The sequence below is a fragment of the Acipenser ruthenus genome, chromosome 5, assembly GCF_902713425.1.
Source record: "Acipenser ruthenus chromosome 5, fAciRut3.2 maternal haplotype, whole genome shotgun sequence".
Taxonomy (NCBI): Eukaryota; Metazoa; Chordata; class Actinopteri; order Acipenseriformes; family Acipenseridae; genus Acipenser; species Acipenser ruthenus.
The window spans coordinates 42,406,631-42,434,488 of NC_081193.1; the positions used below are offsets into that span (position 1 = coordinate 42,406,631).

The 27,858-nt window shown below is 40.2% G+C and overlaps 1 protein-coding gene across 8 annotated transcripts in view; it reads left to right on the plus strand.

The window, feature by feature from the left end:
• The first annotated feature begins 5,732 nt into the window (after positions 1-5,732).
• LOC117403246 (centrosomal protein 43-like) overlaps positions 5,733-27,858 on the plus strand; it is a 28,986-nt gene continuing 6,860 nt past the window's right edge. For 3 of the 8 annotated variants that reach the window (XM_034005257.3, XM_034005256.3, XM_034005258.3), the window contains exons 1-11: positions 5,735-5,894; positions 11,400-11,453; positions 11,660-11,714; positions 13,404-13,492; positions 14,176-14,313; positions 15,385-15,411; positions 17,490-17,546; positions 19,219-19,289; positions 19,521-19,582; positions 20,598-20,659; positions 24,326-24,406. In XM_034005257.3, the coding sequence (XP_033861148.1) occupies positions 5,811-5,894; positions 11,400-11,453; positions 11,660-11,714; positions 13,404-13,492; positions 14,176-14,313; positions 15,385-15,411; positions 17,490-17,546; positions 19,219-19,289; positions 19,521-19,582; positions 20,598-20,659; positions 24,326-24,406 (780 nt within the window). In that variant the 5' untranslated portion in view covers positions 5,735-5,810. Of the gene's footprint in view, positions 5,895-11,399; positions 11,454-11,659; positions 11,715-13,403; positions 13,493-14,175; positions 14,314-15,384; positions 15,412-17,489; positions 17,547-19,218; positions 19,290-19,520; positions 19,583-20,597; positions 20,660-24,325; positions 24,407-27,858 lie in introns of all 8 variants that reach the window. The other 5 variants (XM_034005254.3, XM_034005253.3, XM_034005255.3 and 2 more) reach the window with 4 other exon arrangements.

The following is a 27,858-nucleotide window of genomic DNA, read 5'->3' on the forward strand; positions in this document are numbered from 1 at the left end:
CACACAAATATTAGTCCATTGGTGTATTACTGCATTCTTCCAGTACACTTTGTGAAACTGACCTTGTTGACAGTACAGTTTAACTTCCACAAAGTCATTTTACGCTATAAGGACTTCTCCTTTGGTATAGTGGTAATTCATTGCTAACATTTTATAGAATACCCCCAAATACGTGGTATTTTTTAACATGAGAATTCTTAAATATGCAATTTAAAAAACATTACCGCTAGCAGGCATTTTAAAATGTATTCATTTTTAATTATTATTATTATTATTATTATTATTATTATTATTATTATTATTATTATTATTATTATTATTATTATTTTTGGGCAGACGCCATAAGTGTTGCAGAAGAATGTCTTTACATAACGGTGAAATAATAACCCAAACCCTAACAGCAAACAATATGACAAAAAGAAACTATATGCATCGTAATTTTTACCTAGCACCACCAATCACGGCAATGCACTCCCACATGATTGTGATCATACTTCTATCTATTAAAACATAGCAGGTAGCGGTTTGTGGTTCAAGGTTAAATTTACACCAGAAGCAAAGTGATGCTACCTAAATTGAAATATGATATACAAGCTTCTTAAAGGAATACATCTTTTTTAATGAAGCAGATGCTATTAATTAATACAGACAATAAATAGACAATGCATTTTTAATAATGGACACTGTATTTTTAATAAGGCATAGTTGCCACTTTAGTATCCATGTTAATTTTCATTTTATGTATTGCTCTATTTTGTCTGAAACAATTTATATTATCACAATTCATATCATCAGACACCATGTCAATTCGTTCAGAGAAACATTAAAAACAGATATATAATTTATACAATAGATGCTGCTTATTAGCAACTCTGATAAAGACAATTTGAAAAGGGAGATATTACTATTTTTTTTTACTGTGTTGCCACAATTAAATGTGGAACACCTCTGAGGCATTAGTACTATTTGTAGTAGTGATTGCAATAATAATAATAATAATAATAATAATAATAATAATAGGCCTTGACTTGACATGAATATGCATGACAGTGGCAATTTCTGACAGCACTTCGGCGATAAAGAGCTCTTGTCAGGCCAGGTGAAAACATTGATCTTAGAAATAATAACATGTATGTGTTAAGGAGGGGTATCTCTAAATAAATCTAGGTGAATCGTGTTTAAAAATGCAATCATTTTAAAAAGAGGAGGCTTGGAATAGGAAATTAGGCAGACTTAACATTATATAGATAGGGAAAAAGTCACTACCGGAACTCTTTGGATTCCCATGATGCACCGCTTAGGCATGGACGGAATTCCAGTGTTAAATCAGCAGAGTTGACCATCTTGTGTATATAGAAGATCTTTGTTACAAACAGAAAATGGTTCTGGGTTTCTCCTGGCATCGCCTGTGAGGTTTAGCTGGCTTGTTGTTGTGAAATTCGGGTCTCATTCTTCTGTCACTCCACTCCACTCCACTCCACTCCATTCCATCTGCACATGCATGTCCTCAAACTTTAATATTTCCTGACATAAGGGATGGCATCTAAAACCCTGTATTCGGCACATATCTTTATTTATGTTGAGTTGTAGGAGTTATAGTATGGACATATCTCATCTGTACAGTAAAGTTACTGTATCAGTTTGGGCTGTCACAATAAATTGAATTAAGCCATTTCCATTGTTCTTATAACAATGGAAACTATGCAGGACTCTTAAAATGCATCATCTTTTGTTTTCTTAGTTTTTACTGTTTCGAGTGTGTTTATATTACTTCAGTATAGAATGAAGTACATGTGTTTTAAAAATATAAGTCCAACTAATTCTGCATGCTGCATATACTAGTGAAATATAGTGTGCCTTTTCCTTTACTAGTGCATTGAATGACCTACACATTGCAGGAATGTTGGGTACTAAATAAAAAATGTTAAAAATCTGGGATAAAAATGTACATTTGGCACCGCAAAGTACTCTGTCACCATACCAAATACCTTACTCTTATCATTAAATTTATGTAATACCATACAACACTTTGTACATATCTGTTTGTACTGTAACCTCTTGTCCAACAGGATCCAAGGCTAAAGGAGAGAAATGATTTAGAAGATATCAGCAGTAGAACGGCCAATGCCTTCATTAAGAAATACAAAGCCATTTCAGCCAAGCCAGTACATCACTGCAAAGTTAAAAGGCTACATTTGGCTTGATTTTGAAAAGACTGCCATTTTGGATACATTCTTACTGTACAAGATACAAAACAGCATAATACCAATGTATTCATATATATCCAGAGCATCCCAGAGTATTAAACAATAAAAATGTAGCACATTTTTCTAACCATGTGAAAGCTTAAAATGGTTCAGAGCTCTGTTACTGATCATTGCATGTATGTTTCTAGTTTTTTTTTTACCTAACAATTTATAATGCCAAGTTTATTAGTAGCAGTGGTCCAGTGGTTAAAGGAAAGGGCTTGTAACCAGGAGGTCCCCGGTTCAAATCCTGGCTCACTCACAGACTCATTGTCTGACCCTGAGCAAGTTACTTAACCTCCTTGTGCTCTGTCTTTCGGGTAAGGCGTTGTTGTAAGTGACTCTGCAGCTGATGCACAGTTCACACACCCTAGTCTCTGTAAGTCGCCTTGGATAAAGGCATCTGCTAAATAAACAAATAATTCAGTGATGTGAAAACAAAATTATGATGGGTATAACACTCTTGTGAACTCATCCAAAATCCCAAATCAGCGCTATACTCTAGAAGTAAGTGAAATCACCTGGAAACCTTTCAATTTGTATGAAACCTGGGTGGGTATTTATCATTTTCTTTTGCTGCACATTTTATTGTGCCCGTATATTCATACGAGCATGCATGGTCCTTAGATAAAGGAGTTGGCACTCCTGATTTATGGGAAAGCAAGGCTTCTAAAATGGATGGATTTCCTTCTTTTTAATTATTAAATTTGTTCCTAATGATGGAGAATGGCACTGGTTTCAGTCAGGCATGCTGGCATGCACCATGAGAGCTTCAATTCACAGCTCTGTGTGCTTACCTCAATACTGACCTGAAAATACCTTCTGTTCAGTTTGGGCCTCTCCTAAGCAGTGTCTATCGATGTCCACTGGAGCCTGAGTGGAGCCTGCCAAAGACTTTAGCTGGATTTAAACCCAGAAGTAGAACGGCCATAAAATAACCGACTGTGCCATCTAATTTCCCTTCCAGATCTTCTTTAGGCTTACCACAATTGTGATTTAATGCAAGCCAATTAAAAAAAAAAAAAAAAAAGTATCTCCTATGTAGGACTTTACGTATGACTTTGTTTTAGTCCTACATAGGAGTTAGAAAGTCCTACATGGTAGATACACAGTCATACTTAGAAGACAGAAAGTCCTACGTAGTAGAAGAAAATAAAAGTTCTAAGTATTTATTTTTTTAAATGGCACTAGGACGCTTCTGTACATTTGTATTATCACCAAGCAGTCGTGATAAAATCATCTTGCGACCTATTAAATAAGCAGTAAAACAAACTGAGAACACTGCTTAGTCAGCTGACTCCTCCCTAATTGCCTCCTGCTTTGGTGCAGGAAATACATTTACCTTCTAATACATTATTTGGGAAAGGGTTACAGACGAGTACGCTAAGGGGACAGACAACCTTTTTGGCGAATCAAATTCAGACACGAGCATGACATTTTCTGACCCGCACCTGAACCGCAAACGCCAAAATAGTTCACACTCGAGCCTGAACTTGACCCGCTTTGCATGTCACCCGCAGGCACCTGACCCGCATTGCATGTCACCCACAGGTACCTGACTTGATGCATGGCTCTATTGCGATTTTCATAATTTTCTTACATTGACCTACTTTCTTTGATCTAGGAGTACATCGAGCTTTCATTTGTCAATTACAGTTAATTATAGCCCTTCAACTTGTCCCACATATTTTCGAACTGTTCACCTAGCTAACAATACTGAAAACATCACCATGGATACAATCTCTACCCTCTTTATTGTAACTGTCAAACCAGTATCTGAAAGTTAATTGCTGGCATGCTGCAGCACGCTTTAGTCAGGATGATACCTATAACACACGTCAAATGCAACAGATTAATACACAAGCTTGATCAGAGGACTCAGTCTGACTCATTTTTAATAAAGTGTGTATGAAGTTGAAACAGTACAGTAACTTGCATTTTAAGGACATATTTAACACAACAACAATGGTGTTTTCCATACACTTTCTACAGTGGCTCATTAAGGATAGGAAAAAATAATTAACTAAAAATGTATTGTGAATTCTCAGGATCTCAATGTTTTATTGTTTTGCTGTGTGCAGTGGTACAAGCTAAATCTACAGTAGCACACTGTGGCACTCTTTCACGCACACCCAGTACTGTATACCCGATGCATTCGACATAAGCCCTTTTCACACTGGCATGCTCTACCCGGGTCGGAACCCGGTGTCTTGCGGGTCGGATATGTGATTTCACACTGCTTTTGAAGAAGCAGGGTCGACCTGGGTGACACAAGCAAATACACAATGAGCGTATCAATGCCCCGGAAGCAGCTTGTCACAGTCGCTTCCATCCAAACTTCTCTGGATTGAACCGTCGGCCCAAATGTTGATTAGAGCAAATGTTTCTTCATCCCTGCTGCAATCTGGCTTATGGTGTGTCTCATTCAACAAAAATATGGCTAAACAGAATAAACAGAAATGTTCCTTGCAGAAGCGAAACCTTCACGCAGGTGTGGCTGTTTGTTATTTTGCCGGCTTACGAACACCCAGAATTATTTTCTCACTCGGGTTAAAGTGTGTTAACCCACATCCTGAGGTGAGTCGCTGCGACCCGGGTAAACCCATGTACCACCCATGTATGTGGTTTCACACTACGCAGGATTGTGACCCGGGTAGCCAGAACCCTGGTTGGGAGTGACAGTGTGGAAGGGGCTACAGAAGAGAAGTCCAGGTATTAAACTAGTTGGTGTTAAATATTTTTGCTATACAGAAAGCCATTTTGTAAGCTTATTCAAAGCTTATAGTCGTGCTAACCAACGTTTTAAAATCTACTTTCTTCCACACCTTATGTGTTCTTGACACAATGGTCTAGCTGTAATCAGACAATGGGACTACAGCAAAGGTACCAGTATTAAGCAGTTTATCTTTGTGATTGCAATACAATAGAGTATCCTACATAAATGAAAATGTTAAAAAATATTTGTACCAACAAGGAGACCAGTATATTAATAAAGCTAACGAGAGGTAAGAAAATAGATTGTAAACTTTAATTAACTGTCCTTTAATGTATACGTTTCACTGGTCACACAATTGTTAATTCTACTAACGTTAAATTTGTAAAACCGTGTGTGGCTGGTGATACTGTGTCACAATGCCCTGTAAGACTCGTTGATTAAGGTTGTGTTACATTGCTGTCGCCTCGGCTTGTGATAGTCGATTGGCAACTTGCAATTGAATTGCAAGCGCTCCCAAACCTCAATTTTCCCGCTGCGCTGTTGACATCCTTATTTCCTCAAATAAACCGTTTGAATAAAACTTGACTGGTTGTTCACATTTTACTATTCGACACATCAGCCCTTTTTATTTTTCGCGCATACTGCATATAACACAGGAAAAAAGTAGATATTACTTAATATAAACTGTACGTTTTTGACAAAATAATAATAATAATAATAATAATAATAATAATAATAATAATAATAATAATAATAATTCTAAGAATCCTTCCCGAGCGTCTGAGTTTTGTGTGAATGTGTAGTGCCGAATAAGAACTAGCAGAGTTTGTGTGGTTGTCTTGGTGAAGATGTCTGCCACTGAAGAAGATACTGAGCTTCGGGACTTGCTGATACAAAACTTGGAAACTAGCGGGGTCCTCAATAAAATAAAGGTACATTTACCAGCGCATTAAATGTTTTTAATTTTTCATATTACATGTTACAGCGTTTTACGAATATCTTGCTTTATAAGATATATGCTGTAGTTTGTTTACTAAGGCCGCGGCTCGATCCTCGGGCTTTCCTGGTGCACTTGACCTATGGTTCCTGTTGTACGTTATCAAACGATCACAACTGTATATTCTGAAATTTAAAATAAAAGATCAATTTATTAATAATATTCTAAGAGCTGGATATCTAAACCAAAATACATAAGATTAATTAATATAAGATTCATAAATCTTATATTAATTTGCAAAACCGCGGGTGTGGTCATAAGATGCTTGCGCCATTCTGCTTTTTTATTATCGGGTTTGGTGTGATCAGCTGTCCAAATTAGTTTATTGATGGTTCGTTCTATGTTTTCATTTTACATATTGGTAAACTTGGACAGATTATAAACGTGTTTTTCAACTATATGCATGCCAGCGCTGCAGTGGGCAGCAGTGTGGAGTAGTTGTTAGGGCTTTGGACTCTTGACCGGCGGCGGAGGGTCGTGGGTTCAATCCTAGGTGGGGACACTGCTGCTGTACCCTTGAACAAGGTACTTTACCTAGATTGTTTCAGTAAAAACCCAACTGTATAAATGGGTAATTGTTTGTAAAAATAATGTGATATCTTGTAACAATTTTTCTGCTAAGAAATAAATAATAATAACACGAATCATTTAGCTATTCACCTAACGTTTAAAAAGTACATCTGCACTTTTAAAGGATCTAGTGTAATGGACAAGATTGCTACTCAAGATATTGTATACTATTGTATTGTAACGCTGAATGAGCTGTGGCGTCTAGCAGGAGGTAACAGTACACAGTGTTAATCACTGGAGACCAGGCCGGTGGTGTGGTTCAATTGGTCCTTAAAAGTACCATTTATTAAAACTGCTCATTAATAAAACCCAAATAAGCTCAAGAACCTAAACAGACAACTGAAAGTGTCCAATGAGAGCCTGAGGTGGCAGTTTTTAAGAGGGGGAATGCCGCTGCCTCGGGCTGTCACTTTCACACACCCCATATTTGCATGTTTTCCTTAACCAACCCCATACAGCACACAGGCAGCATGAGAACGTAACCACTCACTCACTGACAGCTGGTTATGGGGAGGGGGGCGAGAGAGAAGACACATACACAAGCATGCTCCCATTAACTATTTACATAATTTACATTCTCTGACCCCTTTTTCCCTTCCTCACTCACAGTCTGACAGTCCATGTTTCGCCACGCCGCTACACTGCCCCCCTCTTACAGCTTAATGCCCCTGACAACACAAACTTAGTTCCGGAAACGGAGGGGCGGTCGTACGTTGCAGCAGGGACGCTGTCTCGGGGTTGTCCTAAAGTAGGTGACAGCAATGGGACACAGATCCCAGGGAAGTCCCAGCTAGAATAAGGACGTGCAGGGCTGGAGTGGGAAGAGGAGATGGCTCTGGAGCAGGGGTAGAAAGAGAGGCGGCAGGGCTTAATGGTGGTTGCTGGGCGTTGAGGTTTCCCCCGTTGTGGTCGGTGCGGGAAAGAGGCTTGCTCGGGCATGGGGCATTGGTTGGCCTGTGAGGGGGCCCAGCGTCTGTTTACCATGGTAGGAAGCCAGCCGATCTCGATGCAGGACGAGGCGGTGACCGAGATGGGGCATTTGTAACCGGTACACCATTTCACCCAGGCAACCTAATATCCACGGACTGTCCAGTTTCAGGCAGCGACCTTTCTTTGTCGGGGCCCGTAAACCCACACTAGCTCTCCTGCAGCGAAATGCCGCCCCCTTTCCTGCACATTGTAATTCTGCTTTTGTTGTACACCGGCAGCCTGGAGTGGTGGCAGACATCCAGATGATCCTGGAGCTGGAGCACGTACTCCGGCCCAGGGGGGGGGGTTGCAGTGGCATCCGGGGGACGGCCTAACATTATTTCGGCCAGGGTGCAGAGCTCCCGGCCAAAGAGCAGGAGGGCAGGGGTGCAGCCTGTGGACTATGAAAGGCAGCTGCTGGTCGCAGTCCTTCTGGTGATGACGAGTTGAGCGGAGAGTGTTCGGTTATACAGTTCGACGAGGCCATCACTCTGGGGGTGTAGTGGGGTGGTGCAAGTCTTCCTTAAACCCAGGCGGCGACACAACTCGATGAACACTATTGACTCAAAGTTGCTTCCGTGATCTGAAATGATCTCTTCAGGGACTCCGAAGCATAAAAATAAACCCCCGATAAGAGCCCCTTCTCTCGGTGCCAGACAGTCCCACTGTGCTCACAATCCTTTGAGTGCATCTGACTGGCCTGACCACCAGTGAGGCCCAAGGGCTATCGAAAGGTTCGCTCACGTTTGCCTCGCTCATTTCTTGGGCCATTTTCATGGCCAGCCCCTGTTTGGCAAGGGGCAGACGGGGAGGACTTTGGTGAATAGGAGCCGCGTGTCCGGTGTCAGCGGTGTGCTAAATTGATATATATATATATATATATATATATATATATATATATATATATATATACATATATATATAATGGCCTGGAGAGAACGGCCATATGCATATCAATTTAGCACACCGCTGACACCGGAGCTAAGCCCCTCACAGCTTTGGCGCCAAACTGCTTTCACTAATGGCTTCAACTCGGTGCTGCTGGCAATGGGTGGCAGGTGGCAGGACAAGAGGGGGTAACCAGAATGTTGTGATGGAGGGCAGCAACAGAGGGTGGAGGTTGATCGTCAGGTGCTGCTGGGGACAGCAAGGGGTTGAGGCAGCTGCCCTTTCTGATCTGTCGAGACTGGGGGCGACGTGCAGTGCATTTGGGGCAGTGTGTGGCTCCCTTGGCGAATACTCCGGCGGTTGATGAGGACGGTTGGAAATGGCCGATTGGGCTGGGGCCGATGGGAACTGTAGTGTAGACCGGACGCAGGGTGCTGCTCTTTGGCTAGCCATCGTTGTCTCTGGACCCTGTAGAGCTGAATGGGTTCGGCAGCTGAAATAATGTGCCCATGTTGCAAGTCGAGGGAGGTGCCCACTCTCCGGAGGAAATTGAGGTAGAGTATGCAATAGTCTTGGACCCCGGCAATCCACACTTCATGGTGCAGGGTTACCTTAAACCAGCCCCCCCTCCCCCATTCCTTTGGGGCCTGCTCTCCGGTCACGGTTTTCAGTTGGATATGAGTGGGCTGAACTCTCTCCACTCTCTCTCTCCAGAACTCTCTTTCTCTCTCTCTCACTCTCCAGTCTCCCTCAGCTTGCAGCAGAACATCAGGATGAACTACTGTGATGGTCGAGCCAGTGTCAATTAGTGCTGTGCATGGAACCCCTCTATATACACTGGAATATGAAGGAAGTCTCCCTCTCCGGTGCTCCCCACTACCCTTGGCTGGTGGAACAGCGGAAAAGCGACATTGGAGTTCAGCTGGCAGGCCCACATCTCCCCTCTATGCGGACCCGGCAGCATTTCCTGGCAGCCGACATGCTCCTGGGTGTTGGGGCTCGAGTTGCCTGCAATCCACCATTAAATGGCCAGGTTGCCTGCATCGCCAACACAAGTGCTCTCTCTAATGCCTGGGATTGTTTACGGCTCTCACTCTGAGGATGGATAGCTCACTCTCCCCTTCTCCCTCTTCTATTACTGATTCAACAGCACGTACTGGCCTGGGGTCAGTGCGGCGCGGTGTGGGCTCCAGCATCACCTCTTTAATAGACTGCTCACAAGTAAGTGCCTCCCTCAAGGTAGCAGATTTATGGAGGTGTACCTGGTGGCGAAGCTGTGGGGGCTGCAGACTTCTCATGAACACGTCAAGCGTAATCTTCTGGCTGATGCTGGCAGGTTCATCTCGATATGCCTTGCGAGCTATATCAGCGGCCATGGCTCCCAGTTTCATTCCCCTTTCCCGGCGGCGATGTTGGAGTTGATCTTGTAGGCGGTAAGGCAATTCGCTGTCCCCAAACCGACATTTCAGGGCATCAACAAGAGAGGTGTAGCATACTCTCTCTCCGCGGTCAAGATCAAGGAGCACTTCACCAATGATAGTGTCAAGTTGTACGCCCTCTGCTGTTCAGGCCAGGCGTGGGCCTCTTATGCATTATTAAGGTCTCCTGGGACGTGATACTGTTGTAGCGGGGCATATTGGGTTTGGGTACCAGTGGATAACAGCAGCAGCTGGGTTAGCATTTTAGTTGGTGCCTCAATGGTTACTGTATCCCGCTGCGACTGTTAATTCCCTTGCATCTCGCTGGGTGGTTGACTCTTGGATGTTCGCGTTTCACTCAGTGAGCAAGTCTCCCATGCACTCTCCTCGCGGGGTGGTTGTCTTTGGTACGTCCACACACTCTGATCTCGATTAATGCCGTTTTTACTTTCTCTCTCATTTCCCTCACTGTCTGATTTTCTGATTTGCTCACTTTATATTGTTACTGTTGTCCCCCAGCAGTGGTAGCTGTCAGGTTCAGGTTCATCTTTGGCAGCAGATGTTGCTCAACCCCCCGGCTGTGTCTCTCATACAGCGGGCTGTAGTTCTTTGGCCACGTGCCGGTCGTTCCCCTCAGTGGTTCACTGTAGGTTGGTATAGGAAGTGAGAGTGCTCCTGATTCCAATGCAGCGTCTGCTGGTAGCTGGGCTCTGCTACTGTCTCTTCCCTGTGGGTGCATGTTTACTCTGCCCACTGCCTTCCCAAATCAGGCTGAGGGTGGTGGGGTCAGCAGCGAGAGAGCTCCCAGCTCCAGCACGGTGTCTGCCTCACACCAGGCTCTGCTGTGCCAGAACCTCTCTTTCTGGTTCTCCAGCTGGGTTGAAATTCTTCCTTGGCCCTCTGTAGGTCTCCGTCTCAGTGCCGCGTCTTATGTTCGCCCCTCCAAAACGCCTTTATCCACTCTCTGTCCCCAACAGTTGTATCAAGCTCCCCTGGCTTGAGCGATCCTTCTCCTGGGTGATTTCCCTTCAGCTCCGCTGTGTTCATTGGATCCCGCTTCTATTCTGACACCAGTTTAACACTGAGGGTTCTAGCAGGAAGTGACATAGTGTTGACGGTGGTTATAACTGGAGACCAGGCCGGTGGTGTGGTTCAATTGGTCCTTAGAAGAACTGTTATTGAAACTGCTCTTTAATAAAACCCAAACAAGCTCAAGAACCTAAATGGACTTAGCAGAACTCCCCCTCTTAAATATTGCTGCCTCGGGATCTCATTGGACACTTTCACACACCCCTCATTTGCATGTTTTCCATACGGCACACAGGCAGCACGCCCACGTAACCACTCATTCACTGACAGCCGGGTATGGGAGGGGGGTGGGAGGCACACAAGCACGCTCCTATGAACTATTTACATAATTTACATTCTCTGACCCCTTTTTCCCTTCCTCACTCACAGTCTATGTTTTGCCCCGCCGCTACAGTATTTTGAAATCGCAACCTGCTTTAAAAAAAAAAAAAAATGACGAAGTTCTATCCAATTGCAGTTCAGAGATGTATTGGTTTACCACACATAATTATATGTTTATTCTTTAGGCAGAACTCCGAGCTGCTGTGTTTCTAGCTTTGGAAGAACAGGAAAAAGTAGAGGTAAGAAAGCTATTTTAGGTTTGTTAAATCTATAGCCAGGTACGTAAAACCTAAATCTTGCTTTGTTGCTGACAATCATTTTATTTTCAATTGTCCAGCTTGAAATTGTTTTACAAATAATTGGTCGCCCTATGACAGTGTGTAACAAACATTTAGCTGATCATTTGTATACTTTTATAATGTTATGTGTTTTTTTTTCTTTGCAGAACAAAACTCCTTTGGTTAATGAAAGCTTGAAAAAGTTTTTAAACACAAAAGATGGTGAGTTTTAGGTATTAAGCACAATACCTTTTGGTCTGTATCAGTTTTCTTCTGTGTGAATGCCCTGTGCATGCAATAATGCATGCAGACCAGTTTGGCTATAAAAATAAGCCTTTCATCTCATTTTGATAAAAAATGAAAAATGTTGTGCTTCCTGTAATTAAGTTTATGCCTATGTAGCAGGTCAGCGTCTTCAATATTAATTTATGTATCTCCATCTGGGAGGAATGGGTGGAGGCGCCAGTCAGTCCACACCTAGATAACAACATAACTACAGCCCTGTGTTTTTAGCTAATATGAATAGCACAAAATAAAACAAAATGCAACCTATAAACAAAATGCAAAACAAAGTGCAAAAATACAACAAAGTCATTATAAAGCAAACATAGTGTAGCGTTTCAGCAGGAGGCAGAAAACGAGAAAGACGCTTTGTTTGTTTCCAAAGGGCTTTTATTCAACACGCCTTTCTATCACACACAGAGACCACAGCTCTGCCAGCTACTCGGGTTACAAGACCAACAACAATAACATAAAATGGTGTCACAGCGCCGCCTTTTAACCTTAGCCCACCCCCTTATTGGACTCACATCCCATTGGCCTTCAGCCGCACTAGGACCAATGGGCACAGACAGACAAACAGCCAATCCCAGGGGAGACACAGAACACGCCCACACGCAGGCTAGGATTACATAGACACAGACAGAGGTAAACAAACCAGCAGCGGGAAATACATAGTCGTTTGGGAATTCAGATTGTGATGGAAGAGAAGAGAAGTTTGTTTCTAAAATGCCAAAACCGCGCATAACAACGGTGACAAAATACTGATGTGCAGATTTTGCAACTGTTACCTGGAATGCGAGTCGAAAGATACTGTCGTTAAGCATTAGCTGTTTATTCCTTTTGGGGAAAATGTATCTGTTTGCTTGTATTTTGTATTAGTATGCTAATTGTTTTATTTCAAGTGGTGCAAACTTTGCACTGGAGCAAATGCTGTTTTGGTTTTGAATGAATTTGAATGAATGAATCTGCTTTGCTTAGTGTTTAAATACTGAGAAAACCCCAAGCTTGCTGTATACTGTTATACACTTGTATACCTCCCCAAGCTTGAAATACAATTCCTATCGTTTTTTTTTATTGGGTAGATTGCTGTATGTGCAATTATGATGACAGCCCCACAATAGTATGGCAGTGTAAATATATAAATAAATAGAGGGCTTGGGCAGTATTTACTGTAAATAGGCAGTTAATTAAAAAGAATGGGGGACTGTACGTTACCATTACTGCCACTAATGAGAAATTATGGTAACTAAATTATTTTTTTGTGTGAGGTCTGTTTCTGTCATAATGTTATAAAAAAGCAGAAAATGTTTAATGTAAATGATGGATGTAGTTATAACATGATGTATACTATACTATTATTGATATACATCTGTTTGAGTTGTTTGTATTGTGTATCTGTAATAATAATATGTTAAAAATAAAAATAATGTTATAAAAAGAGAATTTCACTGGGCTCTATACATAACCAGCTGTAGTGGACCTTGCCAAGGAAATTCTTTAGCCCAGGTTATTGAGAGTTGGGTGGTGTGTGCAGGCTTCTCTGTCTATATGCTAGATATAGGTCTGTTCTGGTTGTATACTTACAGCAGTAGGGGAGTGTATGTTACCACATTTGTTTTAAAACTGCAGGACGATTGGTGGCCAGTCTTATCTCGGATTTTTTGCAGTTTTTTAACCTGGACTTCACAATGGCAGTTTTTCAGCCTGAAATAAGCACAGTAAGTTTTATAATCAAGATGATCTACTAGTTTTAAAATGTAAATCTAGTAGAACATGCAGAACTTCATACTAGCAACATTTTTATGTAGTAAATGCAAATTTACATGGATACATATGGTATACTTTTAGTTGAGCTGTGGCAGTGAGATTAATTCCCGGAACAGAATAATGGTTTTATATTGAATAACTTCACCCCTAGGTGAATGTGAATTTACGCAGTCCAAGCCATGAATGAACTTGGCGGCAGGCAGATGCACAGCCTTCAAATGAAATGTTCATGCAACCTATGTACAATTTTCAAGCTTTGCAAAATGTCTTTTAGTTTTAGAAAAAAGAAAAAACATAAATGTGTCCCCAATGATAAAATAAAATGGACCACCAGGTGGTAGCATAGCCTCAGGATTCATCAAGGCTTGAAAAAAGAGATTTGTCTATAGAGGGCCAGAGTGTTTTGTATCAGAGTTAATAGAAGCAATTTTGAAAGGGGGGAGAGGGGGATGGGAGAGGGGGATGGGAGAGGGGGATGGGGGGGGGGGGGGGGGGGCACGACTGTTATTAAGACAAAATTAAAATGTGATCCCCTGCATGACATCTTTTTTCCATTAATGCCTATAATAAACCTTTTATGATTGTAAATACTTTGTTTCTTTCCTTGCTTACTCTTGTGTGTGTTTGAGTTCAGTTGAATGGATTGGAAAGCCGAGATGCTGTAGCGAGGGAGCTGGGAATTCCAGACACAGAGGCAACCAAAGGGGCACCGCTGCTGTTGGAATTAATGAAGAGGGGTCGCCACAAAGATAGAGGCTCCAGTTTTGCAGAGGTACCTCTTGAGCAGATCCACATTGCAGCTAGACATTTAACAAACAATATCCTCTTCTTATAATGTAGGGAGGTATTCAATGTACGTCGCATAATTAATCCTATAAAAGCTTTACTGTAGAACTTGATTATTTATACACATTTATATAATAAATCAAGAACTAAATTCAAATGCATGAGTAAGTAAATGATGTAACAGCTCAGTCCTGTCCTTACCATGTTCTTAATTTTGTATCCTATTAAATTACACTTCCAGAAAATGTTTAGAAAGTTGTTTATGTATGCCCATTTACATTAACTAGGTCAAAAGGTGTGTTTACACTTGCACAAATATTCCGGAACGAGTGGCCAAGAGGATGTATTTCGGAAGATTTTGCTAGTGTTAACACAACTGAATGTATTCAGTAACGCGTCCTCTTATCCTCTCAAAAGTTGTGGTCTGATTCCGGCATAGCCAGAATATTTACTAGTGTAACCATGCTGAGGACACATCCCAGAACGATTTGAGAAAATTCCCAGCAGGCATTGCACACAAGCCAGCTACGTCATCACCTTGCTGCCTTCCTGTGATTAACTGGGCTGTAGCATTAAATAATGTGATTAAATACTCATTGTGTTATACATTACATGAACATAGTAAAAGTAAAATAAGATGAAATATATGCTTACCTTTCCAAAAGTTTTTTTAATCCTCTTCATCAACATCCACCACACGCACTGTAGAAGGTAGTATTTTCAAATGATGGTACTTTGATGACATCATCATTACACTGTAGTGTCAGACATCTTCACCTTACAAAGTGCACATGCTCATTCTCTTCTCCTGAGAGAAGTACCCCCTGCAGTTTCATACAAGTGTAAACGCACCCTTCCGGAACAGAATGTTTCAGAATACTTTCAAAATTATTCTGGAGCACAAGTGTAAATGCAGCAAAAATCTGTTCAACTTGATTTTGTTTATTTTAACCTTGATACTATGTATTGTATAATTTAATAATAGATGAGTGTACGTTTTTGCTTATTATCTCGCTATACATGTTCTCCTCATTTTCTACTCTGGTTTCATCTGCAGGGTGATTGGGCTGTACATGTTCCTAAGGTATTAAATCTTTATTGGTGATTGCCTTTGATGCCTTTCCTTTTTAACATTTCGTCTCTGAAAAAATGTTGGGGGAAAAAAAAAAAAGAGTACCTGGTATTGCATCAACAGTCAGAAATAACATGGGAATTAGTTTTGGATGCATGTTTTTGTAAAACTTGCCAGCGTGTATCTTCCTAGTATTCTGTTTGCTATGAATCTGTCCTACATTTCTCAAACCAATCGTTAGACATTCTTGTCTTTCTGTCTGTATAGTTTATGCTTTAATAATTCCTGTTATCTGTTTTATGCAACATTGCACATGGTTTTTAAACTTCATCTTGCAAACTCATGATAATTGAAGGTGTTTGGTTTTCTTAGTTTTAAAGCAGTAACGTTTATTTTTAACAGATTTTTGGGCTGATGTAAGGGTACGTGGAAAGTGATTTGCAGCTGCAAAACACCCATATTCCTGCCAAAAAAATGTTTTTAACTGGTGTAAAGTGGAAGTTTAGCAGTCACTGAAAATGCGGCGTATGTAAAGAATGTTTTTCACCTGGCGTTCTGCACCCACTATCAAATTAGCACTTTGCCAACATGAACCCATTTAAATGGTATTCAAAGGTATTCAAATGAAGAAAAGCAGGCACAAACATTATGAGATGTAAGGCAGCAGTGTGGAGTAGTGGTTAGGGCTCTGGGCTCTTGACCGGAGGGTTGTGGGTTCAATCCCTGGTAGGGGACACTTCTGCTGTACCCTTGAGCAAGGTACTTTACCTAGATTGCTCCAGTAAAAACCCAACTGTATAAATGGGTAACTGTATGTAAAAATAATGTGATATCTTGTAACAATTGTAAGTCGCCCTGGATAAGGGCGTCTGGTAAGAAATAAATAATAATAATAATAAAAGGATTTTGCCTTGCACTTGGGCAATTGCTGACCCTCCAAAAACTTTGCACCTCCTCTGACAAGGTGCAAACCATTGTAGAAGTGAGTAATTAAGAGCTGTATAAAAGCAAACACCTTCAGAGACCTGTCATTGGCCCCAGGGTGGCTGCTGTGGTTGGCTGTTGTTGAGGACGTGCAGGAAAATCTTCAGAGGAGAAGGGCAAGACAGAGAAGACCTTGCATATTCAAACCCAGGGTCAGGGTTGTTTGGGATGGATTATCCTCTCCGCTTGCCTCTCTAGCAGTGTCAGCTGTGATGTGGATGGTGGCCCTTCTCCTGTTCCTTTACATTTGTTTGCTGCTGCAAGTCTCGCCACCTTTTCATCACCTGGTTGACTGTCCTCCTGGTAACACCGACAGCATTGACCTCAGCTGTAACGACTCTGGGCGCCAAGAGGACTTTGCTGCCCTTCCTCTGACTTATTTTTTAGTTTAGTTTGATTTTCGTGCTCCGCAAATCTCATACAGCGCCTTCTGCTCTCTATACTCCTAATTCACCTCACCTCTGGGCTATACGTGCGGCCGCTAAATACCCCGATGCACAGGCGGCGCTCATTGCGAGCCTCATTATCATGATTGCAGTTCATTATTTGTGCATGTTGAGTAATTTGCATTGCTCTTTGGCTTACATAGGCCGCAGTCCAGAAGAATTGCCTGGCCGCTAGGCAATTTGGATTTTGCAACTGCAATTGTTTGCACTACGCTTATCCTTACATCAGCTCCTTTATGTTTAACACTTTTATAAATGTGTTTCTTTATAAGTGATGTTCTTTTAATTGAAAACCATTATTATCACTGGTAACAGGGATATAGTAGAAACTTCCATACATTTTGATGACACTTGGTTCATAAGTTAATTATTATTTTTCATTTATCCAATTTTGATGAACCTGTGCCTGGGCATTTGTAATGAAGGCAGGTCCTGGGAGCCTACATTATTTATGTCCTCGGTGAACTTAATTGTATTGCTTGCTAAAATATCACAAAGCTTATATATTTTATTTTAGTTTTATATATAAAGTGACCACTAACATATTGTTAAATTGGAATTGTGTATTATAAAATTTAAATATAATGTATTTAACTGATTTTATTTTTCTTACCTGTACCATCTAATGGTTTCATTGCTACCAATTTTGTTTCCTCCTAGGAATTATCGCTAAAGCAGATAGCTGAAGCTAGGAAAAACTTTGATCATTATGATAAGGTGCTTTTCCTTCATTTATAAATATTCATACATTAATATTGTTACTTGTATTACTAAAATTCTCAGGATACGCAGTGGTGATTACTATATAAGTAATTCTTATTAAAAACATTATTTCTGAAAGCCTTGTTATCACAAGGTTTACTTAACTAATGCTATGACAGATAAAAAAAGGTTCTTGTTTTTAAATTAGCTTTAGGCTGCTTTCGCACCGGGTCTGTTTTTAAATGGATTCGTCTGGTTTGTTTAGTTTGAAACAATGTATCGGTCTGCTTGCTGTTCACACTTATCTGCGAGCAAAAGGACTGCATTCACTCGTTTTATTTATATGATGTGTGAACCAGATGTTATTGCTGTAGAAGGAAACATGGGAACGACGGGGGGAGCACTTCGCTAATTTAATAAATACATGTGTTGAATGCCTGCAGTAGAGAACAATAATGCAGTATTCAGTTACGCAACACTGCACTGTTTTCCCACTGTAGGCATTGAACAAAGTAATTTGAGAAAAGACTGAATATATTTTACTATTTTTGTTAAGTTTTTTCCAGTTCAGCATGGCTTTTGGTGCCTGACCAACTTTTTTTTTTTTCTTCAGTTCACTGACACCATAGAACTCTGAAGCTGTTAAAATAACAGTATAACAACTCCATTATTTTTTTTATATTGTCATCTCAAAACTTGCTATATCAGGATGTGTGGTCCAGTGGTTAAAGAAAATATCTTGTAACCAGGAGGTCCCCGGTACAAGGCCTAGCTCACTCACTGACTCACTGTGTGACCTTAAGCAAGTCACTTAACTTCCTTGTGCTCCGTCTTTCAGGTGAGACGTTGTTGTAAGTGACTGCAGCTGATGCATAGTTCACACACCCTAGTCTCTATAAGTCGCCTTGGATAAAGGTGTCTCCTAAATAAACAAATAATAATAATTAGTATTGCCACTTAAACATGTGATAAACACAATCGGAATGATTAAACAAATAATTCATAAGATTGTTTGTTTATTTTTGTTTTGAATGGCGCTAACACAGCCTAATACATTACTCTGCTATTAACTTGCTGAGCACACCAATACAGTTTTGTACTTTTATAAAAAAAAAAAAAAAAAGACATTTTGTTTTTGCTCTACTAGTTTCCCACAGAAGATTAACTAAACTACGCATAAAATGTTTACTTCCGAGTCTGGCTACGTTGAACAGTTAGTTTCCGAAGTGCAAAAGGTCCGAGTTCACATTGAGGTTTAGCATGTGAACCAGACTTGGTGCGTTTGTCAACCTCTTTAGGTGGACTCGGTATGGTTTGTTTCCCAAGCGGACTTTGTTGTTCACACTTAATGCCAAACTTACCATACCGAGTGTGGACCAAACCCTCTAAACGGACCCAGTGTGAACACAGCTTAGTAGTAATTCATTTTCAACAGTCTTCCATTAAGTTGAACCCTTGATTAATTTGCTATTTTTTAGCATTTCACAATTTTTTTTATGTGTAAGTCAGATAGAAGAATAGCGGGGGAATGCTATATCCAGGTTGTGATGTGCTGTTGCTGTACCATTTAGGTATTTCTAAATTAACTATATAATCTGTGGTATATCTTAATATTGTTGTCTTTCGTGATATAATAGTAAAGAAATAATGTTGTTTAACAACAAATGTGTTAATTTCCTTTTTGTAGGACAGAAATGGTGAGATAAACAAAGAAGAATTGAGGATACTATTTACAGATCTTTTCCCTCACTTTCATAAGTAAGTCTTATGTTCTTATAATTAAGGCGGACCTACTGGTTTTATCATTTCAGTTTTAGCACTGTGTAATTATTAGTTATCTATCAACATAATTAATTAATTAATTAATTAATTAATTAATTATTTTTCCCAGTACATACAGCATGTCCACTACACTGAAACGGTTGCTTTTTTTCTGACTAACTGTCTTACAATTAAGTTAATGTTTTTCTTTTAACGTTTGTTTTAAAGGAATATGCTGGAAAGGTATGTTACTGATGAGTTCAGAGCTGTGGATAAAGATTTTAATAACTGTAAGTATATTTCTTTCAATTTTTATATTTAAAATAGCTTTTCTTTAGTGCTAAGTAACCAAGCTTATGCAACATGGCCTCAATAAGCTTTGCATTGTCAGAATTCAGACTGCTTGTAAACAATAGCACCCCTGGTACACTTACACACGCACGCACGCACGCACATGCGCACACGCGCACACACACACACATTTTTGCATTCCTATATTTGTGGGGATTTCTCATTGACTCGCTATATTTTTATTTATTTCTAACTCCAGTCAGACAAAACTCCACACGGTGAAAGTGGACAACAAACTAAATATTTTGGCACTTTTTTAAGGCATATTTAGTTCTCAAAAAGGTGTTTTACAAAGTGGGGATGTCCCCACAACGTCGTTTTTTCAGGAGTTACTATCTTTGTGGGGACATTTTCTCAAATTTTGTCTGCACATTGACAGTAATAAATGCCCCCCCCCCACACACACAAAGGTGTTCAGTGACAATGACTGTTGTGTGTTTTATAGGGAAGCAAAAAACAAACAAAACAGTACCTGTAAGAGGTGAACACATTCATGTCTGAGTTTGATGACACAGAGTATCAATATCTTGCAATGAAGACCAGTTTACATACCTAGCTAGCATTGATTCAGTTCATTGGTTCTTTTTTTTTAGGGATTTGAATAATTCCTGACACCCCTCATTTACTTTTTTCAGTTAATAAAAAAAGAGTATTGATCCAAGACAGTATTCCATTGCAATATATTGTAGTGACCTTAACAAAAAGTTGGCACTGCACCTAAAGTGTCTCATTACAAAAATAAGTTTTATAGTTTACTGCAAGCAGTAGGGGTGTAACATTACTACCGAGCAGGTTAGTCTTCTTAACTGAATCACTATAAATTAAATGTGAACATATTTACAAATGGTAGTAGATGTGTATACAGTATATTGTATGTATGAAAAATAGAAGCTTGTAATTTTCCCTTCCATTGTTTCTCATACTGAGGGTTTTTTCTTCATGTTTTACATTCAGCTATTGACTTTGACGAGTTTCTTGGAATGTACAAACGTTTATTTATCCAGTGTAGAAGTGTGGTAAGCATTGATTTTTGGCTTTATTGTGATATGCCTGTTCGTTTTATAATACTCAAATACTTCTGTTTGAAGTCGTCAGTGTATTCAAAGGGGGAAATACATTTACTGCTGATTTCATTAGTAATTGGTAAAATCAGGCAGAACAGTTCCTTGAAAGAGAAGATGATCAACAACGAATGCTTTTGGGATGTGTCTGCCACAGGTTAGGTATTTACTGAGCATTTTATGTCCAAGCTACCGATAGGCCCCTCCGGGAAGTGACGTCCTCGGTCCCGCCTACTGAGGGAATAAGTAGTCACTCCACAGAGATCACGTTCTCTTCTGCAACGGACATGCGTAACCTGTCGTTCTCTTTCAATTCGAAGACGACCAACAACCAATACTTTTGGGAAAGTATATCAAAGCCGTCGCGAGGGAGCGTGAGCCGAGACAGCAGATGATGGATGTCTCGCTACCACCAAACTAGTCTTTGTGGTGTGATCTCAAGGTTTGTGCCTAATGAAGGCATAGAGGGATCTACCACATTGAGTCGGTAGAACCTGGTGAATGAATGCGGAGTAGCCCAGCTAGCCGGAGTACAAATATCAGTCAATGAGGCACCTCTAAAGAGGGCCCATGACGTAGCCACTCCTCTGGTAGAGTGCGCGGCCACCCTCCCAGGTGGGGGTAAGCTGCCATTAGTATATGCAATCGAAACTGTCAACAATCCAGTGGGACAGTCGCTGCTTCGAGAGGGCTTGACCCAGGGTCCTTTCACCATGACAGGCGAAGAGCTGGTCAGACTGACGCAGCGCTCTCGTTCTATTCACATAACCTCTCAATGCCTGAACCGGGCAGAGAGAATTCAATCTCCGATCCTCCTCCAAAGAAAAAGGAGGGGGATGAAAAGCCTCTAGTTCTACTGATTGATTCAAGTGGAAAGCTGTAACCACCTTAGGGAGGAAAGCGGGGTTCTTGCGTAACGACACCCTTTTTCCTTCATCTGAAACACACATACAGGAGCTGTGCACTGACAAAGCCTGTAGCTCACTAACCTGCTTTGCAGAGGTGATGGCTAACAAAAAGGCTGTCTTCATAGAGAGATATTTAAACTCTGTGGAATGTATGGGCTTAAACGGGGCCTTAGTGAGAGCCTCCAATAGCACATCTAGACTCCACTCGGAGAGGACGTCCTTTCTAGGAGGATGTAACCTCTGAGCGCCCTTCAGAAAACGGGTTGCTAATAGCGCCCGGAAACACTGATTCAAAGGGGACATGGCATGCAGATATGGCTGCTAGGTACACTTTCAGCGTAGAGGGGGAGCTACTCTCCTCTACGAAGTCTTGCAGATACTATAAAATGGTTGCTATAGAGCAATAAATGAGGTAATGACCTCTGGCCATACACCAATTTTGGAAATACCTACCTACAGGCGTGCAATGACCTTGTGGAGGGGGCCCTAGCATTCTGCAGTGTACTGACAACTGTGTCTGAGAGCCCTAAGGCGGACAGATGGTCCCGTTCAGAGGCCAGAACCACAGATGGAGTCTGCCCAGTTCTGGGTGCCAGAGAGTGCCTCTCGCCTGACTGATCTCCCAGGGCTGACCTTGCAGCAGCTTGCAAAGGTTTGCAAACCAGATTCTCCTGGGCCATCTGGGGACCAAGAGGAGAACTGTTGCCTCTTTTCTCGGAACTTTCTCTAGGAAGGCCGGGAGCAACGGTATTGGCGGGAATGCGTAGAAGAGCATCCTGGGCCACTCGTGGGCTAGGGCGTCAACGCCTAGTGGACCGCCGCAGCGGTGGAGGAACCATAGGGGGCAGTGAATCGTCTCTGTCGTAGCAAAGAGATTGTCTCGGGCCCTCCCGAACCATTCCCAAATGCGCTGTACCACCTGAGGGTTGAGTAGCCATTCTGACATGCGAGGGTGCCGAGGCTCTGGGCACCAAAGCTCGGAGGCGTCGAGGCACCGAGGGTATCGATTGCAAGGAGTGTCTGAGCACCGAACGCGGCGAAGCACGGAGGCGTCAAGACTCTGGAGCACCAAGGCACCTATGCACCAAGGGCACCGATGCAGGGAGCGTCTAACCACTGAGGGCATGAGGCTCTGGAGCACCATCGAGGACGTCACTCCCTGGAGGGGCCTATCAGCAGCTCTGACATAAAATGTTCAGTAAATATCTGACCTGTGGCAGGCATATCCCAAAAGTATTGGTTGTTGGTCGCCTTAGAATTGAAAGGGAACTAAATATAGGGTCTTGGAAAACATTTCTCTAGCTAACTACATTTAAGAAACAGTGTATTTGGGCTTTCTAAGACTGTATAGGCTCCTGTTATAAACCATGAATACATAATCACAGCGCATGTGTTTATATATCTTAATGTAAAAGTCAGAATCTGGTAAATCTTAGTTTTACCGGTAACTGTCATTTACCAAGTAAGGTGGTAACTGTCTGGAATTCTATTGCTTTTTGGACATTTACTGAAGCTTATTGGTAAAGGCACTTGGTTATTCTTGAGATTTACTGGTAAATGTCAGAAGTAAAGCATTATGTTTCCGGATATTTAACACTTTAATGTCAATATTTACTAGTAAATGTTAAGATTTGCCAATATTCAGACTTTTACTGTAACATATTTAGGGCCTTATTTACGAAAGGGCACTAAACATTACCGAGCACCGTAATTGCAATTAGTGTGCACGTTCATGATTTCCGTATTTACTATTAAAATTTAATTAATTATCATGTGATATAGTGGGCATATTATGGCACACACTTTTATTGTGCCACACTGTGGTAATCAGAATGAATATGTGATGTGTATGATAATGTGTTTAAATGAGGCACCCCGCTGTGATTAGTGAGATGAGCTTTATTCACACCGTATTTATATTAAGCGTGAATGAATGTTATAGTTTCTTAGATTTAATTTTATAGTTCAATACATTGGTTAAATAAAACACTGCGTGCAGTTTTATTTTGCGTTGCCTCTGCCTGCCCCCTGTCTGTTGATTGCTCAATGTAAGCCACCTCCGCCTTTCACAATAAGTCACTGACCAAAAGATACGCCTGGACTGCTGGTGATTTTTATATCACAGTGGTCACGGGTAAGTCTTATACATTATTGTGCACATTAAATCGCTCACTATACATGTAGTGTGCACAGTATGGTATGTAAATTAGCCAAATAGTGTGCATGTAAATTAATGCGTTCTCTGTTAGTAAATGGGACAATAAATTTAGATTTATGGTGCAGGTTAGGCTCACCACTTAATATGCACGTTACAGCTACATTTTAGTGCCCTTTAGTAAATGAGGCCCATAATGTGTTAACTGATCAGGATCTTTTGTGAATACTGTAGATGACAGGCAAGATGTCATCAAGTTTACAAAAATGTAATTTTACATGAACAAATGTTCTATTAGTGTGTTCTTTAAGGGCAAAAAACAAAGTGAAGTTTTGTAATTGTAATATATATATATATATATATATATATATATATATATATATATATATATATATATATATATATATATAATATAATGTGTTCATTTTAAAAATCATTAATTTGGCTATATGTAACATTTCAGAATTTGTTTTGCTCGAAATTGATGTTTTGCCCTTATGGGTTTATGCAGGAAGCAAGAAACAAAACAAATCAATTTTAAATTGTTTTTTCACTTAGGTGACAAACGATCTCTCTGACATTGTTCAAACACCAAGCAAGTTCCATGAGGAGAAGCTACATTTTACACCAGTAAGCAAGGTAGGTTACAAAAATATATAATTCTGTTCTTTTGAACTCTCTGTCTGTTTGTGATGTTTTTATTTCAATTGAAATTGTATGTTAATCTGCCACTTTTTCTATAAATTATTTAAACAATACAAACAGCAACCCAAAAAAGTAGATTTTACTTTACTTTCCTCTTCCAAAAAAATGATTCTTGTAAAATGTGCATACCCTTTAGAATGTATGTCAAAAGAGACTTGATGTTCCCAAACTAAAAGATGTACAGTATAAAAAAGAAAAAAAAACACATACTTAAATCTTTTTTAGATAAATAACACTCCTGATGTGATTGTTTTGCATTTTTTAAAATACATACAGTACTGTGCAAAAGTTTTAGGCAGGTGTGAAAAAATGCTGTAAAGTAAGAATGCTTTCAAAAATAGCTTTGTACAGTTGCATAAAGATAAAAAGAATATAGTTCCAGTATTGTATTTTTCATATGCTAAATACTTTTCAATAATTCTACTCCATTTTATATATATATATATATATATATATATATATATATATATATATATATATATATATATATATATAATATCTCACATTGTGCGATTTCGTTATCTTGTCAAACTAACATCGTGTTCGGTATTTTTAACACAATGCATGTATCAACAAAATAACTGATACAAGTGTTCTTCAGTGTCTAATTAGAAGCAACGTCCGAATTTAGCACAATAACTGCATTGGTGTGGTGCTAACTTTGAAGAGTGATTATATATAGAGAGCGAGAGAGAGAGAGAGAGTGTGTATATATATATATACACACATACATACAGTACTGTGCAAAAGTTTTAGGCAGGTGTGAAAAAATGCTGTAAAGTAAGAATGCTTTCAAAAATAGACATGTTAATAGATTATATTTATCAATGAACTAAATGCAAAGTGAGTGAACAGAAGAAAAATCTAAATCAAATCCATATTTGGTGTGACCACCCTTTGCCTTCAAAACAGCATCAATTCTTCTAGGTGCACAAAGTCAGGGATTTTGTAGGCATATAGTCAGGTGTATGATTAAACAATTATACCAAACAGGTGCTAATGATCATCAATTCAATATGTAGGTTGAAACATGATCATTAACTGAAACAGAAACAGCTGTGTAGGAGGAATAAAACTGGGTGAGGAACAGCCAAACTCGGCTAACAAGGTGAGGTTGCTGAAGACAGTTTACTGTCAAAAGTCATACACCATGGCAAGACTGAGCACAGCAACAAGACACAAGGTAGTTATACTGCATCAGCAAGGTCTCTCCCAGGCAGAAATTTCAAGGCAGACAGTGGTTTCCAGATGTGCTGTCCAAGCTCTTTTGAAGAAGCACAAAGAAACGGGCAACGTTGAGGACCGTAGACGCAGTGGTCGGCCAAGGAAACTTACTGCAGCAGATGAAAGACACATCATGCTTACTTCCCTTCGCAATCGGAAGATGTCCAGCAGTGCCATCAGCTCAGAATTGGCAGAAAACAATGGGACCCTGGTACACCCATCTACTGTCCAGAGAAGTCTGGTCAGAAGTGGCCTTCATGGAAGACTTGCGGCCAAAAAGCCATACCTCCGACGTGGAAACAAGGCCAAGCGACTCAACAATGCACGAAAACACAGGAACTGGGGTGCAGAAAAATGGCAGCAGGTGCTCTGGACTGATGAGTCAAAATTTGAAATATTTGGCTGTAGCAGAAGGCAGTTTGTTCGCCGAAGGGCTGGAGAGCGGTACACGAATGAGTGTCTGCAGGCAACAGTGAAGCATGGTGGAGGTTCCTTGCAAGTTTGGGGCTGCATTTCTGCAAATGGAGTTGGGGATTTGGTCAGAATTAATGGTCTCCTCAATGCTGAGAAGTACAGGCAGATACTTATCCATCATGCAATACCATCAGGGAGGCATCTGATTGGCCCCAGATTTATTCTGCAGCATGACAACGACCCCAAACATACAGCGAAAGTCATTAAGAACTATCTTCAGCGTAAAGAAGAACAAGGAGAACTGGAAGTGATGGTATGGCCCCCACAGAGCCCTGATCTCAACATCATCGAGTCTGTCTGGGATTGCATGAAGAGAGAGAAGCAACTGAGGCTGCCTAAATCCACAGAAGAACTGTGGTTAGTTCTCCAAGATGTTTGGGCCAACCTACCTGCCGAGATCCTTCAAAAACTGTGTGCAAGTGTACCTAGAAGAATTGATGCTGTTTTGAAGGCAAAGGGTGGTCACACCAAATATTGATTTGATGTAGATTTTTCTTCTGTTCACTCACTTTGCATTTAGTTAATTGATAAATATAAACTATTAACATGTCTATTTTTGAAAGCATTCTTACTTTACAGCATTTTTTCACACCTGCCTAAAACTTTTCACAGTACTGTATCATGGTGATTCAATAGAGTGAAAGGATTAAAAATAAAATACAAAAAAAGCAGATAAAGTATACTTTAAATTTAGGAGTATAACACGCATCCCAAGTATTGTGTGCATCATGTGCATTGTGCATATAACTAAGCCGTTTCTATTTTGGTATGCTAAAAGCAGAGGATTAAAAAGGTATCTTTTAATACTTTTTTGTTTATTTTTTGGTTCTTCCTTGAAAGGATGAAGAGGCAAGTATAGGAAAGTTGTATGTCATAACTATGAAATACTGCAGAATATAATCTTAAAGGAGCTTTTGGCTGTGATACCCAGATATAAAATGTAAAGAAAGTGATGATCTGGCTAGTGGAAAGGTAATTGCATAATGGGAATAAGATAATGGTTTATAATTGTGCAGCTTATTCTGAGGCATGATGAAGCTCTGAACACAGGTTAAGGAAGTGTAATGTAGGCGTTCATGATTTTTGTTTTGTTTCCTGTCAACCTTATTGCATAAAAAAAATATATATATATATTGTGCTCTCATTTTGGAAGGTTTCTGTATTCATGATCATTGCTAGGTGCTTTTTTCTGTGACACATTTTGTTCACAGTGGAGACATGCCATTGCTTGTTTCAAGAATCCAGAACTAATAAGAAGTTATCTTAACATCATATGTTCTTGGCCTGCTCTCTTGACATTATGTTCATAGCTGTAGCTTAGAGTCTGCATTAATTTCAAATGTGTGCCTTGGATTAGTTTTAACTATGTTATGTACCTGTATCTGTTTCTGTCATTGTTTTCTGTCATTTCTCTGTACTAATAGTATATTACTTTTATAGTGACCTAAAAACACCAGCATACAGTTTATCAGTAATATGTTTCAACCAATGTCCTTAAAATCTTTAAATTTTACATTGAAGATATCTGTATTTTTTTTTTTTTTTTTTTAATTGTCAGTGTCTGTTATACTGAACTGGCAGAACTCAATCTTGCCAACTCGATGTGATGGAGGAAGTTAGGTAATGAGCCAGTGGGATACTGTAGAGAAGAGAGTAGAGGGGTGTGAAAAAAAATGGTATCATGCAGT